The sequence below is a fragment of the Acomys russatus genome, unplaced genomic scaffold (genome assembly GCF_903995435.1).
Source record: "Acomys russatus unplaced genomic scaffold, mAcoRus1.1, whole genome shotgun sequence".
Taxonomy (NCBI): domain Eukaryota; kingdom Metazoa; phylum Chordata; class Mammalia; order Rodentia; family Muridae; genus Acomys; species Acomys russatus.
This window is the reverse complement of record NW_026131572.1, coordinates 22,681-40,508: the sequence shown is the minus strand read 5'-3', so window position 1 is coordinate 40,508 and position 17,828 is coordinate 22,681. Positions and strand designations below refer to the sequence as shown.

Below are 17,828 nucleotides of genomic sequence, written 5' to 3'. Positions count from 1 at the left end.
CTCTGGCCCTGGCCATGAAGCCAGAGCCCTGGCTGCTTTGATGGTCCGAGGGTGGCGACCAGTTGCCCTTAATGAGTTCTCTGGCTCCTTTGGACTCTGGTTTACTACAGAGAAGGTGAACACCAGAGGCTGGGAAGGCAAGCATGGACACTGGGCTCCTCCCCAGCTCCCACCCACTGTGCTTCTGCCTCTCTCCCAGACCTTGTGATGGAGTGACAGACTCTCCTGTGATCACTGTCTAGACTTTCTGACTCTGAGGCATACTTGGCCAAGATCAGATTCCATCCCCCATCAACAGGAAACCCAATATCCTGCTGAATATAACCTAAATCAGTTCTACCAAGAAGAGGGCACACAAGTGGCCAGCGGTCTAAAGGCAGTGAGTCCCTGCTAATCAGCATGGTGTGAAGGACAGGAGGCACAGAAAGGAAGACTGAGCAGCAGTTAAGTCTGCAGACTTGGAATTCTGTCCTTTTCTCTTCTCTGTTCCCAGGGAAATGTGAGGGGCAGAGGTATCTGAGAGGGTCTGTAGAGCTCTGGTCCTGATGCTGGCTTTCAAAAGGCTCCGAGGAAGTGGCCCTCCCAATCCACAACTAGGGTCAAGGTTACCTCAGGGGTGAACAATGGTGGCCGATGGGAACAATAAAGCAACTGATGGCCTCTCACAAGCAGGAGGTAAAAGATGTGGCGGGCAGGTAAAGAAAGATGATTTTAGCCCAAGGCTTAGATTTTCTTAGTTTCTAAAAGGTTACTTGCCTTTGTGCTCATTTTAAACTTGCCTTAGTAAGGAGACACTAAGGAGAGACCCACAGCCATGCTTATAGAGTTGGGTTGAACCACAGCCACACAGCTCCAATGCCACGGGTGGTGGTGGTGGTGGTGGTGGTGGTGTCCTCAGGGACCTGAGATCATGCAGGCTGTGCTGGGGCCATGAGCCCATAGCTCAGTGCAGGGACCACGAGAAAGAGCTGCATCACAGGTGAAGAGACTATGGGCCAGGTTCAGGGTCAGAAGGCCCATCTGTGACATTCACTTTGTGTGCAGTGGGGAAGGAAGTGCATGCGCCCCGGTTCTCCTAATTCTGGAAAATGTCCTAGTGAGCAGGCTGTCACCATGCAAGGTCATATACAGGGCGGTGATCTAAAGTGTCCCGAGAAGGATACCTCATCCTTAGCAGAGATGGCTCCTTTATGACCCCAGGCCACACTGCCTAAAACCATACCCTGGAAAGGATTCTTGCAGGTCAACAGAACTATTCCCCCTTTCTAAAGAGGCAAAATATCTGGAGCAACGTTGGGCCTGAGAAGAAAAGCGCTCAGAAAACTTATGGGAAGTCTGAAAGGGAAAGTCTGAAAGGGCTGTTGGGGTGCCCCCACTGGAGGAAGTCTAGGATGTTGGTAGGTGGTCTTGGAGGCGTGAAGATACCAAGAGAGGGGATCAGGAAAGGGTCAAACAAGGGCAAAGGTCAAAGAGGACAGCAAGTGGCACTTTTTGCACCCACCCAGTCCTGGGTCAGCTGCTCCCAGCATACACAAGTCACATAGGCACAGGTAGGTGGCACATAGGGAAAATGGAAGCCAAAGGAGTTTCTACCACCTCTTCCCAAACCACAAGCAAAGCCAATTGTCTCCAGTGTCTCAGGCGTTGTCCAAGAGGGAAAATATCATTACAGTTCTAGCTGTTAAATCGTTCTCTTCCTGAATCCCAAAGTGCCACTTGCTTAACTACTGCTCTCCCGAAGCCCTAACTTCTGCTGGGAGCATCTTCTACAGGAAGTGATGTGGACAGGCCTCACCGCCCCAGGACTTTCTCACCCTTTTTTTGGTCCCTAGAACCACTAGCTTGCTCAGCTATCTCTCACACAGAGGTTTGTGGAGACAAAGGCATCAGAGACCAAACTTAACAACCCAGGAAACATCCAGAAGAGAGAGAACCATAGAGGATCTGCCCCAAGCTTCCTCTGGACAGAGACAATTGAGAGGATGCTACATGCAGCAAGGACAGAGACTTGCCACATGTGTGCTTTGCGATGCTGTCGCCCAGCCTGGGAGAACCAGCCGCTCTCCATGCCCAGCCTGTTTGCTCTTCTGCTAGCCTCGCTGCCTCCAGCATCTCTATCCCCAGCTCCTCCTGTGAGCACTCAGCATCCATTAACAGTAAAAAAACACACACGGACAACTGGGAGAGTAAATAAGAGAGTGAGTAGGACACCCAAGGCTGAAGAGGTGAGAGCAGTCATCACCTTTGAGTTCTCACACTGTCACTTCTTTTATGACAGTGGGGTGGGGGTTGGGAGGTGTTCCTCAGTTTCCCCGAGTGCCATCTATGCTTTCCTTAGACCATGTCTTCTTCAGCCTCTTTTCCTTGGGAGTGTCTGACACCCCCCTCATAGACACAACCCCCCAGCAGAAGCTTCCCAGGCTCCTCTGCTTCTCAGTGGAGACACCTCATGATTCTCTGTCCCTGGCTGATACAAAAGAGAAGACAGGTGAGATGCTTATTAGCCCCAGAGGGCAGGTGGCTGGAACTTCCTCACAGAAGACAAGGAGGAGGCAGAGGAAGCAGGAGGGCCACAGAGGACCAGAGGCTCCACCTCTGCTCAACTTGGGAAAAGCCACTGTCCAGGGTGACTATTTCTCAGCTATCCCAGCTAGATGTCCATCCGGTGAGAGTGGGCAGGAGGGTGGTCCTCCTGTATACCGTGTCCCCTAAGGATTCTGTCTCTAAGGATTCAGTACACACACAGGTCGGGAAACTTCATCTCGTAGACAGGGATGGAGTGGTTCTGTGGCTGGCCGTAGGCTGCGGTGATGGTTCCTGAAGGGCTTGGAGGGGGCCTAGAGACACATGGAGGAGAAAGGTAAGAGGTAGGAATTGGGGCTCCTACCCTTTGTGCAACTGAACACAACAGATGGTTTCGGTTTCTCCTTGAAGCTCATGCTATTCCACTAGTTCCCAGATTTTCAAGATGTTCTAGAATCTTCAGCTCAGTCAAGACTCCCTCTAGGCTCCATGGCAACAGTCCTCAACCTTCCTAACGCTGCAGCCCTTTAATACAGCTCCTCAAGGTGTGGTGACCCCCAACCATAAAATTGTTTTCATTGCTTCCTTATGACTGTAATCTTGCTACTGTTATGAACCATAGTGTAAATATCTGATATGCAGGAGATCTGATATGCAACCCCCCAAGGGGTTATGACGCCCAGGTTGAGAACCGCTGTTCTATGGTGGCGCAGGTACTTCAGAGATCAAGACCCCTGGCTTTTCCTAGGCTTTACTAATCCAGTCTCTTGCCCTCTCCACAATGGCTGAGTCTAGGGCTGGCACTAGAGGCTGAGGAAGGTGGGAGGGCTGCCAGCAGGGGTGTGAGAAAGAGGACTTAGGACAATGGCCCTGACCCCTGAGGCTGGACAGAGAGGTAGGGTCCCCTGCCCATGCTACCACTTACCGGATAGTGATTTCAAAGATCTGGTTGAGCTTGCTCTGCAGCAGTGATGCCTAAACACAAATGAAAGGAAAGTGAACCTGGGGCTCTGAGAGCGTCAGCTACCACCTCACTGGCCTGTTGGGAGTTGGTGTGATGCTCTGTGTTTACAAATACTACATTCTGGACCCCAAGATCCGGCTGTAGTCAAGATAAAGTGCACGCTCATGTATACCAGCCTATGTTGTATAAGCTTTGCTCCCCAATTATCTCTGATTGGTTAATAAAAAAAAAAAAAAAAAAAAAAAAAAAAAAAAGCTGAACAGCCTACAATTGGGCAGAAGAGAGGTAGGTGGAGCTTCCATTATCAGGCTTGTGGTCTCAGGTAGGGACCATGAGGGGAAAAAGAGAGAAGAAGAAGATGCAGAAAAAGGACTTGTCTTTTTTTTTTTTTTTTTTTTTTTTGGTTTTTCGAGACAAGGTTTCTCTGTGTAGCCTTGGCTGTCCTGGACTCACTTTGTAGACCAGGCTGGCCTCGAACTCACAGCGATCCGCCTGCCTCTGCCTCCCTGAGTGCTGGCCACTGCTCCAAAGAGCCAAGGTTGGAACTCTGTCTTGCCATGGCCCCAAATCTTGTATCTGATTGGTCAGGAAGGCACCTTGCGGTATGTCACTCACCCGGGCGCCACAGTGGGCTGCAATCTCCTCGAAGGGTGCCTTCTGGAATTTCTCTACCACCTGTCGACGCCGTTCACGCTCCTGTTCCTCAACTGCCACACTGTCCACTGTGACACAAGAACTGGGTTAGTGTTCAGACCGTCCCCAGGGATGAGCAGGGGGAGAAGCTTGAGATGGACAGGGTGGACTCTTAGGATGGAAAGGGGCGGAGCCATGAAAGGTGTGGAGACCTCATGTGCCCTCAGAAACTTCTGATCCTGCCTAAGGCCCCACTCTCTGAGAATCAGTGACATGGACCTGCGACTGGGATTTTTTTTTTAATGTTATATGGAGTTTATTAAATGAACATGGGGGAAGAAGGAAAGGAGGAAGGGGTACCCCAGAGAGAGACAGAGACAGAGACAGGAAGAGTGAGAAGAAGAGAGAGGAAGAGTAAGGGTGAGAGAGAGGAGAAGGAGGAGTAGAGAGCTCCACTGGGCTTTTAAAGACCCAAGTGTCTACACTCCTGCTGGGACTCTCAAAGAAAAGATCTCAGATAGCTGTCCCTTTTAGTACTGTCTGGGTAGTTTGAAAAAGGACCCAAATAATGGAAAATGCAGATAGACCATGAGGCAGTTGTCATTAGCAAGTAGGAAAGCGGTGACAGTGACAGGGCAGCCCCACCCCCCTCACTGGGGACTGGGGACCACGAGCTGCAGCTTTGGCAGCTGCTGAGTTTAGAAGAAGCCACCAGCCTTGGCCACCAGGGCCATGTCAGCCCTAACCTCCCCTTTGCCAGTTTTCTTAGGGCCCCTGTCTTACCAATGGCCTTCTTTAGTGTCTCATAGGTGATCTCTTCAGCCGGCACTCGCTGAAGAAGAAGGGGCAAAATGGAGAAAGGTGAACAGTACTTCTTAGGGGACCGTCCCTAAAACACCCCCATTGGCAGAGGCATCTCTGAGCATGTATGGAGAAACACACAAACAAGTTCAGTTCCCTCAGAATAGCCAGTCCAGCAAGCTCCAGGGAGAAAACCACCACATAACTGAAAAAAACAAAAAACAAAAACCAAAAAAACAAAACCCAAAAACCTCAGAGAAACAACTGAATGTAAGAGGCAGTTGAGAAATAAGATCTCCAATATAAGCAGGAGAGATGGCTCAGAGGATAAGAGCACTGTCTGTTCTTCCAAAGGTCCTGAGTTCAATTTCCAGCAACCAGATGGTAGTTCACAACCACCTACCAGTGGTTCACAACCACAACCAGTGAGATCTGGTGCCCTCCTCCTGCACACATGCAGGCAAAATACTCTACAAATAATAAATAAACCTATTAAAAACATCTCCAATATAAACTCCAGGAACTTCATAACATTTGAAGGCTTATGATATTAAATTATACCCCCAAAGTGATGAATCTTAATATGTAAGTCATAGAAGGTTAGAAACAATGGGCCCTCCGCTGAGCTGACTGGTCCCAAGACCAGAGGCAAAGGGTCTCAACTCCTGCAGAGCCTATGAAAAGAAGCAGAAGATAATGAAGCCCAAAGAAGGGAACTCCATGGATCCATGATCTCCGGGAAGATGCTGACGATGCTGATGATGCTGAAGTTTGGACCAGATTCCTCACCAAACTATCAGCTTCTCGGTGTAGCACCCACTAGGAGTCATGTGCCATCACGGAAAGTAAGAGGGAAGTGTAGACAGAAGACACAAAGCTCCGAGAGGGACTATGCTAAGTGGTTCCTCTGGAGGAGAGAGGCCCCGACAAGTCCCTAGGTGGTGACTGTATTTGATCTCCTGATCTGAGTGTGATAACATGGGAGCATTCACCTTGTGAAAATTCAGACAGTACAGGTCTTGATTTGTTTGCCATTTGGTAAATGTCTGTTTGACTGGAAAGGGTAGACATACATAAATGGGATAAAGACATTCAGCAAATATTGCATGGGTATCAATAGCATGCAGAACTCTCAGTTGGGTCAACAGAAGCTGCCAAATTTGTTAACATAGGATATGCAAGATAGCCTGAGGAATCATCCTATATTCACACCGATATCCATCCATCCACACATCCATCCATCCATCCAGCCATTCACCCACCTGCACAACCATGTATTCACCCATCCATCCATCCATCCACACATCCATCCATCCATCCATCCATTCACCCACCTGCACAACCATGTATTCACCCATCCACCCATCCATCCACACATCCATCCATCCCCCATCCATCCATCCATCCACACATCCATCCATCCATCCATCCATTCACCCACCTGCACAACCATGTATTCACCCATCCATCCATCCATCTATCCACACATCCATCCATCCATCCATCCATCCACACATCCATCCATCCCCCATCCATCCACCCACCCGCACATCCACCCATCCATCCACCCACACATCCATCCATCCAGCCAGCCATTCACCCACCTGCACAACCATGTATTCACCCATCCATCCATCCATCTATCCACACATCCATCCATCCATCCATCCATCCACACATCCATCCATCCCCCATCCATCCACCCACCCGCACATCCACCCATCCATCCACCCACACATCCATCCATCCATCCAGCCATTCACCCACCTGCACAACCATGTATTCACCCATCCATCCATCCATCCCCCATCCATCCACCCATCCATCCATCTATCCACACATCCATCCATCCCCCATCCATCCACCCACCCGCACATCCACCCATCCATCCACCCACACATCCATCTACGTATGGTCAGTGAAGACCAATGCAGATAAAATCAAAGCATTAAGGAACCATAGGGTATAGGGAAACTAAAAGCCAGTTCTCTAAGTGAAAACAGGCAGGAAGTGGAACCCAGCTGTATTTTAAGAACAAACAGTTCATAGGTCCAAAGGTTTAATTGCTCCCGTGGACAAGAAGGCAGCTGCTGGTGTTGCTTTTTGCACTAGCATACTTGTGCAGATAGATGACACGGAGGAAACTGAGAACAGTTCCATCAGCAGCAGTACCAGGGTGGCAAGGGAAATAAAATGACATGGGAGGGCCAGCCCAGAATGCCAGGCACTGGGATTAAGATTTGACCGCAGCAGCACTGATCCATCACCCACAGTGATGGCACACTTAGCCAGCATAGGACCCCGAGCCACAGGCCGAAGCTGCGAAGCAGTGTGGCACGGAGAGGGCATAGCCCTGCATCAGGTACCAGGACACCCCCGGGCTAAGCTGACCCAGGGAAAGAACCAGTATGGGTGTCCCAAGAGGCCACCTGTGCGTAGGTGGCACTAGCTAGGTAAGCATTTCTCCTCCTTAGCTTCGCTTGACTACTGACTGCCTCTAAGCCTAGGACAGGAGAATCCCTGTGCAGTGTAGGGGACACAGTCAGCTTATCCTGAGGCTGTAGGGCACTAAGGGTCCTGTTGCTCACAGCCGCAAGCTCTCCGAGGGCTCCCACCTCCACTTCCTTACTCTGCTTGCCCAATTAGCCAGGGTCAGAGCTTCCCTCCTTCCACGGGAATGTTTCAGCTCTGAGTGCCCAGGCTCAGGGTTTGGCCCTGGTTAAAGGGATGCTTAATGCCACCTTCAAGGACTTTTCTGTACTCTGATCACACCTGGGGAAAGACTCAGCATCCTCCACAGCTGCCCTCAGACTCCCCATCAATCTCCGCATCCCAGTCCCACCCTGATGTGGGTACTCCTTACTTTGTATGATGCTTGTCCTATGCCCGTCAGTTCCCTAACTTGTATGAGTAGGGAACAGAGACTAGCAAGTCTTTCTAGAGTGATTTTTTTAAAAAATGATATTCTCATGATAGAAGAACAGTAATAAATCTTCTAGCTGGAAATATCTACACATGATGAGAATCAGTAAGAAAATGAATATACTTGAGAAAACTAATTTCCACAAATCTCTTAACCCACTGTGAAGGGAGTGGAACATTTAGTGCTCAGACTACTGACAAAAACGCTCACCTCCTCTTTCTCTGGGCTGTTCCTCGATTCTACCTCTACCTGAAGGGAAATGGTCTCTCCAATGCTCTTCCTCTTAGACAAGCGGTCTTCATCTGGAAAAAGGAAAAAAAAAAGAGTTCAGAAGCTGGGGTTCCCAGTCCTTGCAACGCCAGGGATAAGCCATTGCTTCCACCCCCTATGCTTTGGTCCACAGTCCTCAATGGCTCAGTACACACTTAGGCTATGCTTGAGGCTTCCAGAAGCTTCTAGTTGCAGTGGGCTTTCTCCATTCATCTTAAGGTGATCAGGTTGCTTCTTTGAGTGAAGATTTTTGCAACCATTTGTGAAAACAAAGAAGTTGCTCAGGGACCAGGAAGTGTATCTCAACTAGCGTAAGCTTGCTGCATCAACGCAGGGTAACAGTTAACGGCCACGCACGCAGTGTTTTCTAAGTGCGTCTGCCTTCACTGCTCCACACACCTCCACATCAACCCTCTAGTGCAGGCGTTCCATAGTCATGTGATGGAGGATTCCCAGAGGTGCTTTTAGACAGTAGGTAGCACAGAGGTCTCAAAGCGGGTCTGTTTCTGTAGCTCATGGGTGCTCTTCCTAAATCTATGAACCCGCCCCCCACAGCCAGGTCATCTCCTGGCCAGTTGCTTTTCTGAGACCCCAAACTGAAGAGGAGCAAGGAAACCAGGATCTCACCATGAGTTCTGTGTGTCTCTCAGCTCTCATGTAACACCTACGATGCCACCACAAGCGGTTCAGGGGGTCCACACTCCCTTGCTCTAGGGCTCTTGCCTAGCGGAAAAGGCAGACAAAGACAGGAAGCTTTGCCTAGAGCGCATACCTGTCAGCTGAGGGATGTAGGGCAGGCAGAGTCTGTCCGAATTGTAGCCGCTGCCTCCCAGGACTTCACTGATTTTGCTCTGGCGGAAGAGAAACTCGATCACCACACCATCCAGACTCTGGGACAGCCTGGAAGACAAAGAAGGGGGAGAGGAGAAGCGTGGGCAGCTAAGACAATCCCTGGATGACTTTGCCATAATTGCAGCACCCTGACGATGCGACACGACAGAGAAACAGAAGAAAATTGCCTTACTCTCCCTTTTCCAGGGACACCCACTGTTTTACATCTTACACAGAATCCTTCAGTTGCATGGGCCCACACATACACGCCCCCTTCCCCAACACCCTGCTCTGTGATAAATTTTGGGTGCGTATGTGTGTGCGCGCAGCTGTGTGGAGACCAGAGGTCAATGTTGAGTGTTGTTGCTTAGGCAACATCCCACGTTCTCTTGCAGACAGGGTCTCTCTCACTGGCCTTGATTCTGAGCTGGCCAGCAAACTCAGATTACCACCCGTGTCCCCGCCCCCAGCTCGGGCTGACAAACACACTTGGCCTTTTCTTAACAGCATGGGTTCTGAGGGTCAAAGTTCATATGTATGCTACAAAACACGCACTTTATCAACTGGTCTATCTTTCCCAGCCTGTGCCTGAGGATTTCACTCCTCTATCATTTAATAACTATCGCACAACTAAATATCCTTTCAAAGCATCATGGACTTTCTAAATCTTTTTCTTTTGTGGTGCTCGGGGTGGGTGGGATCGACCCAGGACTCACTTGGGCTAGGCAAGTGCTCTGCCACTGGACTACAAACAGGTCTACCCCCAGCATCAATCTCTTTTGCGGTTAGTGCACGAAGGGCCACAGTTTAGGAGGCTGAGTCCTGTTGTTGGTCTTCTTGTTTCTCAGAGTATCTTTCCCTTGTGTTCTTCTCATGCCGTGGTGATACTGGTCCATAGCCCTGTCTGAAGGCTGCGTTCTGTCCAGGTGGCTCCTCTAGGACGCACTCACCGTGGGTCTAATCTAGAGGTTGCATTTCCTCCTATGCAGCAGGACCCTTCAGCTGGCCCACCATGGCCTGCCTGAGGCTTGATGGCATCGCAGCCATGGATATTGTGATGAGGCCAAACTCCACCCAGGACTTGAAAATCTCAGGCAGGTGTAAGCCCCACCCCCACCCTCATGTGTGTCCTTGTCTGGCCTCATACTGCCCACGTGCCCATGTTTGACTGCATCCCTGGTACTGTCCTTACCTGGGTCTTTCCACAAACACATCCTCAGGAAGCATGTATGGTGCCTCTTTCTTCCTCGTCTCTATTACCTGGAGTTTGGAAGGGAAGAAAAGATAAGAGCTGGGTCTTGCAGGGCGAGGCGCCTCAGAGCAGGTGACAGGAAGAGCTGCAAGCTCACTTTCAGCATCCTCCCCCTCCTCAGCCTCCTCAGAGATGCAGCAGCGCACAGAGCTTCTCCAGGGAGAATCCAAATCCCCAGTCACCGTCAGAGCAGCCTGGAGAGACTCGTGGCTGCTCAAGCTGTCGCCATTGATGACGCACACGTGCCAAGCGTCCTCCAAGCACAGGGCACTTCGTCCCTTAGAGACTGAGGTTTCTTTCTTCTATGCCTTATTCCTGTACTTTTGATTTACACAAGTAAAAAGGGAATGCAGGGGACACGTCTGGCACAATCTGACGGATGGGGACAGTTTGAGATGTCCCCTATAGCCCTTGCAAGTGTTTGGGAAGAGATGTAAAAGTCACCGAAGTGGCGAGAAGCCAGGAGTCTGAGGGCGACCTGGCAACAGCTCCGCTATTTCCAGTGCAGAGGGCTGCTTGTACTCCCTTCCCAGCCCAGCGCCTGGGAAAGTTTGACACTCTTGGGAAATCCTGGTACAATGATGAAGCGACTGCCCACATACCCACAGCCAGCTCAGGTCAGCAGGGACCTGGAATGTTAAAGCCAATCCTAGACATCATATGACTCCACTTAAAATACTTCTGAGTTTTCCTCTGACCTGAAAATTATTTTTTTTTATGTGTATGAGTATTCTGCCCATATGCACATATATGTTCTACACTTGTATGTCTGGTATCCGTGAAGGCCAGAAGAAGGTGGCAGATCCCTGGAACGGGAGTTATAGACAGTCCTGAGCTAACCCCATGGGTTGCTGGGAACTGAACCCAGGTCCTCTGTATGAGTGGCCAGTGCTCTTTACCACTGAGCCATCTCTCGAGCCCCATCCAGAAAGTCTCAAAAGATCGATATGCAGCAACTGAGGTTCACTGACTAGATTGGCTGCCAAAAAACAGGGCGAGGTTCAAATTTTAATTAGATATGGGGCAGCAGGGCAGCCAGGGAGGGAGAAGCCACTGTCTGTTCTTTCACTGCTGCCTCCAAACTCTCTTTTGCCTACTGATATATGTTAAATTCCTGCATGGGGAGCTGGAATTTGCCTTAAAATATTTCAGCAAAGGAAAAAAGACTGTAATCCTGATAGGCAAATTGAGGAAAATTTCACAAGTATTTAATTTGCATAATTGTGGTTCACAGTTTTCTTGCTTTTGTGGCCTGGAGAGCGCTATGGCAAAACCTTGGTTTTTGTTTGTTTGTTTGTTTGTTTGTTTGTTTGTTTTTTGAGACAGGGTTCATTTCTGTTTAAATTAGTTAGTGTGTGTGTGGAGGTTTGGGGAGTTGGTTCTTGCCTTCCACCTTGTTGATCCAGGTCTCTCCTACTTTTCCCACTGCAGCGTATACTTCAGGCTAGCTGGCCACAAGCTTGTGTCTCATTCTTGTCCCTGACTCCCATTCTGTCATAGGAAAGCTGGGATTTAGGTGTGTACCGCTGTGTTTAGATCTGTTTGGATTTCTTTCTTTTCTTTCTTCCTTCTTTCCTTTCTTCCTTCCTTTCTTTTGTGTGGCACCTCATTTAGCCCAGGCTGGCCCTAAACTTACTATGCCAAGGTCTTCCTACCACTGAGACTCTTGAGTGCTGGGGATTATAGCTCTATGTCACCATACCCAGTTTCCCGTGGTGCTGGGAATTGAACCCAGGGACTTATGCATGCTAGGCAGGTACTCTACCGTCTGAGTCACATGCTCATTCCTCCCTCAAACTCTCTCTCTCTCTTTTTTTTTTTTAAGATTTATTTATTATTATGTATATAGTGTTCTGTCCACAGGCTAGAAGAGGGTATCAAATTACATTATAGATGGTTGTGAGACACCATGTGGTTGCTGGGAATTGAACTCAGGACCTTTGGAAGAGCAGGCCGTGCTCTTAACCACTGAGCCATCTCTCCAGCCCCCTCCCCCAAACTCTTATTAAATTGTTTCCATTCACATGGCTGGAGGAGTGTGAGGACAGTGGGTAGGGTGCAGGTGAGATCCCTTCACCCAGGAGGCTAAGGAGAGAGGATCTTTAGTTCTTCAGCACGTCCTCCATTATGTCTAACGTTCAAGGGCTCATGAGGACACGAACCTCGTGGATGTGCTGGCAGAAGGCAGGCACCGTTGTGAGCTGGCTGATGAGGTTCAGGTAGGCCGCACCAGAGCGTAGAGTGCGCAGCGGTTATAAGCAGGCAAATTCTCTTCGTTGACCTGGGCCACGTCCTGTGGGAACATAGATAGGATCCAGAGTTTTTTCCCTGACAAACTACCCTAAAGTCTCTGCCCTCCCACCTGACCTCTCCCCAATCTTCTTAGAGACGGCTCATCTTCCTATGCTAGGTCTTTGTCCCATACCCTTCGGGGATGCTGGAAAAGATGGTCTCCGGAACAATCCACAAGCTGGAGGCTCCTAAATCTCTACTAAGGATAGCGACCATGGCCTCATCTCTTCACCCTGTGGTTCCAGCTGTAGTGACAGCCACCGTCCAAGCCCTCCTCCTTACCGATAACCTTGCCATTTAGCTGCCAAAGCCCAGCTGACTGGATTGGATCGGCATGCTAAGCCGGGTCCATATGCTAAAAGGTGTGGGAGTCACCGAGAGATAGGAACTCAAGGGAACCCCAAATTCTACCTCTTAGGGCACATAAAGAAAACTGTAGCATCTAGGTTGGCCTGCAGGGGTTGGCACGGTCACAAAGATGGCCTAAAACACCTGTCACTAAGTTCAAGAATGTGATGCCTACTTGGCTTCAGGCCTGAGAGACTGTAACCTCTGAGGTCAGAGGTCGGAGATTCACCTTGGCTTCCTTGGCAGTGCTCTTCCACCCGGGCAGACCTTGAAGGTCTCAGGTCCTACCGTACCGAGCACCACACTGGCTGCCTATGGATCACATAGCAGGCTTGTTAAAGACACAGGTCCCGCTTGGGACACTGTGGTTTTCCAGTTTGGGTTTCCTTTTGTTATTGTTGTTGTTTGTTTTTGTTTTTTCGCCACAGGGTTTCTCTGTGTAGCCCTGGCTGTCCTGGACTCTCTTTGTAGACCAGGCTGGCCTCAAACTCACAGAGATCTGCTGCCTCTGTCTCCCAAGTGCACCACTATGTCTGGCACCATATGTATTTTAAACAAGCACCAGAAGCAATTCTGAAAAAGTAAATCTGAGAATGAGAGGATTTTTAGATGAACACATTTTGTTTCAGAATCACTCAGGGCTTTTGAATGTTTTCGGGGTGGCACTCAGGTCCCATGAGAGCCTTGAAATGCTTGGGGCCCAGATTGATTCCAGGTGATCTTGTGTCCTCTCCATCTTAAAGATGAACATGAGCCATAAATCAATTAGTTTCCAGGTCTTCCCAGACAAGACCGTGGTTTGGGGTCTTGATAGAGGAAGCGTCTCTGGACCCCAAAACAACTATCAAGCAACTGCTACAGAGTATTCCTCTTTGAATCTGGCTAGACAGCCTGACCTCATCCCCCACCCCTACCCCCACCCCCATGATCCTGGTCTGGTCCTGCCCACATCCGGCCTCACCTGAACAGCCAGCACCAGTCGGATGAGGTCCACCACCACCTCCTCATTGGCCAGCTCGATGCTGATGAGCGCCAGGAGGCCGTAGAGTGCCTCATAGTGCTTCTGAGTGTTCGACTCCTCCTTACAGCTCAGGTAGATATGCCTGTATAGCTGCTGGGAGTGCTGGGACAAAGGCAGGGGCAGAAGACAGCTATGGTCAGTGGGCTGGGTCCAGAGTGGGTGACAAGGAGAACTGGAGAGGAAGGCCCGTCTGAAGGGGAGGTAGGAGCTGTGTGTGGTGCTCCATCTCTATCCTGAGTAACTGGCTGTCCTGACCAACCAAAAGAGGGAGGAGGCAGGCTCTGGGACCAGTGGTCAAGCAGTGACTCAGGCACTGGAAGACTGAGACCAATAAGGCTGGCCTCCTCTGGGACTCTGTGTCTTGTGGTGGCACTCACCTTCTTCATGAAGACAGTGTCCTGCCGGGAGCACTTGTCCACTTTCAACTTCAGGACCGAGATGTCACCAAGGGTGCTAGGAAGGGGTGGAGGAGCCTCTTAGCCCCGGTGTAAGGCCAACCTGAGTTCACAGGGTATCGCTAAGTTTTATCCCCAGCGCTAAAAGGTTGGCTTTGGTTCTTAGCCCAATCTCCGTTTTTCTCCAAAGCTCTCTCAGTCCTGTTTCTTTCTCTTAACTTGTTGATTACCTTCTTCCCCTTACTCCTTCCAAGTCCTCAGTGCCAATGACCCTATACTCCCTGCTTACCTAGACTTGTGGTGGCACATGCCTTTAATTCCAGCACTCGGGAGGCAGAGGCAGGCAGATTAATGTGAGTTCGAGGCCAGCCTGGTCTACAAAGTGAGTCCAGGATAGCCAAGGGTACACAGAGAAACCCTGTCTCGAAAAATCCAAAGAAAGAAAGAAAGAAAGAAAGAAAGAAAGAAAGAAAGAGCCGGGCGTGGTGGTACACGCCTTTAATCCCACCACTTGGGAGGCAGAGGTAGGCAGATTCTGTGAGTTCGAGGCCAGCCTGGTCTACAAAGCGAGTCTAGGACAGCCAAGGCTACACAGAGAAACCCTGTCTCAAAAAAACAAATAATAATAATAATAATAATAATAATAATAATAATAATAATAATAATGGAAGAAAGAAAGAAAGAAAGAAAGAAAGAAAGAAAGATCCCTTAGTACCAGTTCTTCCATTTTCTAACCCTAGCATGCTCTCTCCAGGCCCCATCCTAGGCACAGGGACCTCTGGTCCCTGCTCTTCTTGACTAACGACAGATGTACTCTAGCGGGTCTCATTGCCTCCAAATTGTACCTTCCACCTGGGTGTGAGGTTGCCAGCCAAGGCGATAGGGCTCACCTGTGTTTCCCCCATGACTCATCTACCAGAAGAGAGACCTCACACTCACCTGATGGTAGAGAATTTGTGGCGGTTGCCATGACGATCAATGAAACTGATGAGAATCTCTAGGACGAAGAGGCGGATCTCTGCATCCTCCATGAGGGCAGTGGAGAGAAGGCGGTCAAGGAAGTTGCTGGGCAGGGCTGACATCATGTTGCTGCACTGGAAACCCGTGGATACCTGGGAGGAAGCCCGGGACAGGTGTGCTTAGGAACACTCCTCTCTCGGTACAGAGATAGGTTGGAGAAACAGCTAGAAGAATTCTATGTCGTGTCCATCTGTCCATCCTCTGTACACAGCCTCCAACTCAGCTTCTTCCTGCTTCTCTCACAGGCCCTGAATATCCACCCGGAAAGTCTGTTCAGTGCAGCGCAGTTGACACGTAGGTGTATGGGGAGAGTACGCAGGGGCAGTAAGGGTTAAAAGTGAGTAAAGAATGAACACTAAGGAAAAGGCAAGCACGAGGGAACCTCTGCGTGCCCGCTGGTCAGGGAGCAAGTGACAAATGCCCACAGTGCGTACAATGCCTTGTTAAGACTAGGAGTCCCAGTCTGGAGAGATGGCTCAGAGGTTAAGAGCACTGGCTGCTCTTCCAGAGGTTCTGAGTTCAATTCCCAGCAACCACATGGTGCTCCACAATCATCCATACTAGGATCTGGTGCCCTCTTCTGGCAGACAGGCATTATGTTGTATACATAATAAATAAATCTTTAAAAAAAAAAAAAAAAAAAGACTAGGAGTCACAGGAACTACAGGGCAGAGGAAGTTACAGCTGGGTGACAGAGTCAACTCACACACATGACAGTCGGCACAGCCCTGTGATAAGGGGGCCTTCTGACTCAAATCAGTCGGTATAAATAGATACATCGCACACGATGCCAAATGCTCAATGGTCACAAAGGGCATTTCCTGTTAAGTCCATTTTGCAGCATGGTACCTCTGATGATTCAAAGGCTTCCATCGAGCCAGCCTAGCCCAGCTCCAGAGCGCCAAGCGTACTCTGAAAGGGATATGAATGGTCCCCAGACTGTCACCATACAGCGCTGGGTACAAATTAACAAGGGTCAACCCAGCAACACTGCAGGAATCCAAAGACCAAGGAGAGAGTAGACAAGTAGATGTGGGGAATGTAAGAACCAAAGGGCTGCGTTGAAGGGCACTGAGTGGGGCTAGAAGCACCCTCAGGGGAGGGGCATTGGCTTCTCATGTGTGAGCAGCTGGCTTCAAGCCCCAAAGCAGCCAGAGAAGCCGAAGCTGTAGACAGATGAGGGGAGGAGAAGAGGGAGGGCAAGGCTTGCATGGAGTAAGGTGCTCTGCATGGAGTGGCCTGTGGGGAACAGAGATGTGATCTGGGTGTGACCATGAATAGAACAATGAGAGCAGTGGTTCCCAACCTTCCTGACGCTGTGACCCTTTAAAACAGCTCCTCATGTTGTGGTGACCACAACCACAAAATTATTTTCATTGCCACCTCATAACTGTAATTTTCCTACTATTATGACTCATAATGTAAATATGTATTTTCTGGTGGTATTAGGCGACCCCTGTGAAAAGGTCATTCAACCCCTACAGAGGGGTCAGGACCCACAGATTGAGAGCAACTGGTCTAGAGAGAGAAAGATCCTGGGAACTTTGCTCTAAAAAGTCCAAAATTTGCTGGGCACGGTGGTGCATGCCTGTCATCCCAGCACTCGGGAGGCAGAGGCAGGTGGATCACTGAGTTCGAGGCCAGCCTGGTCTACAAAGCGAGTCCAGGACAGCCAAGGCTACACAGAGAAACCCTGTCTTGAAAAAAAAAAATCCAAAGTTTAGACATTCATGTTAGATATTAGGATCATCTCTGAAATAGGGAGCAAAACCGGAAGTGACATTCTTAGAGAATTCTCCTGGTGTTTATGACAACTGAAGGGGAACATAGAAACGCCGAGACACGCCTCATTCTGAGATATCCAAAATTTTGGCCAGGGCAAGGAGCTTGTTCCAAAAACAAATTTCAAAGCTGGGCATGGCACTGGATGTATGGCCACAATCCCAGCACTTGGTAGGTAGAAGCAGGAGAGGGAAGATCATGAGTTTGATGCTGCCACAGACTATGAAAAAATCCAAGGCCAGGGCTGGAGAGATGGCTCAGCGGTTAAGAGCACTGATTGCTCTTCCAGAGGTCCTGAGTTCAATTCCCAGCAACCACATGGTGGCTCACAACCATCTAGAATGTGATCTGATGCCCTCCTCTGGCCTGCAGAGATACATGCAGACAGAGCACTGTGTACGTAATAAATAAAGAAATAAATCTTAAAAAAAAAAAAAAAAAAGAAAGAAAAGAAAAGAAAAGAAAAAGAAAAATCCAAGGCCAGCCAGGCCACAGAACAGAGCCCCGTCACCTTAAATAATCACATACACACAGGTATAGACTTCAGAACCTCTCACACTCGCTAGGGAACCAGGTTTTTCAACCAAATTGGGTGTGGGAATGGCGTTTTGGGAACAACAGAACTGGACTCTGGCAATGAAAGCTGAGGTGCAGTAGAGGCATATGGAAAACATGGAGGGCAGAGAAGGTGGTGGTCGGAAGGTGAAAGAGACATGAATGCCAGGGGGGAATTGGGGGAGATGGAGGGACAGGACCTGGCGAAGGGCACCAGG

General features: G+C 49.6%; 1 protein-coding gene across 1 annotated transcript in view; it reads right to left on the bottom strand.

Moving 5' to 3' along the window:
* Nucleotides 1-2,597: 2,597 nt before the first annotated feature.
* The window catches only part of LOC127186296 (protein EFR3 homolog B-like), a 37,480-nt gene continuing 22,249 nt past the window's right edge, over nt 2,598-17,828 (bottom strand). Inside the window, 12 exon segments of the mRNA XM_051142726.1 lie at nt 2,598-2,837; nt 3,449-3,498; nt 4,103-4,209; nt 4,904-4,952; nt 8,055-8,146; nt 8,887-9,014; nt 10,138-10,205; nt 12,360-12,430; nt 12,433-12,490; nt 13,799-13,960; nt 14,236-14,311; nt 15,193-15,365. Coding sequence (XP_050998683.1) covers nt 2,732-2,837; nt 3,449-3,498; nt 4,103-4,209; nt 4,904-4,952; nt 8,055-8,146; nt 8,887-9,014; nt 10,138-10,205; nt 12,360-12,430; nt 12,433-12,490; nt 13,799-13,960; nt 14,236-14,311; nt 15,193-15,365 — 1,140 coding nt within the window. The 3' untranslated portion in view covers nt 2,598-2,731.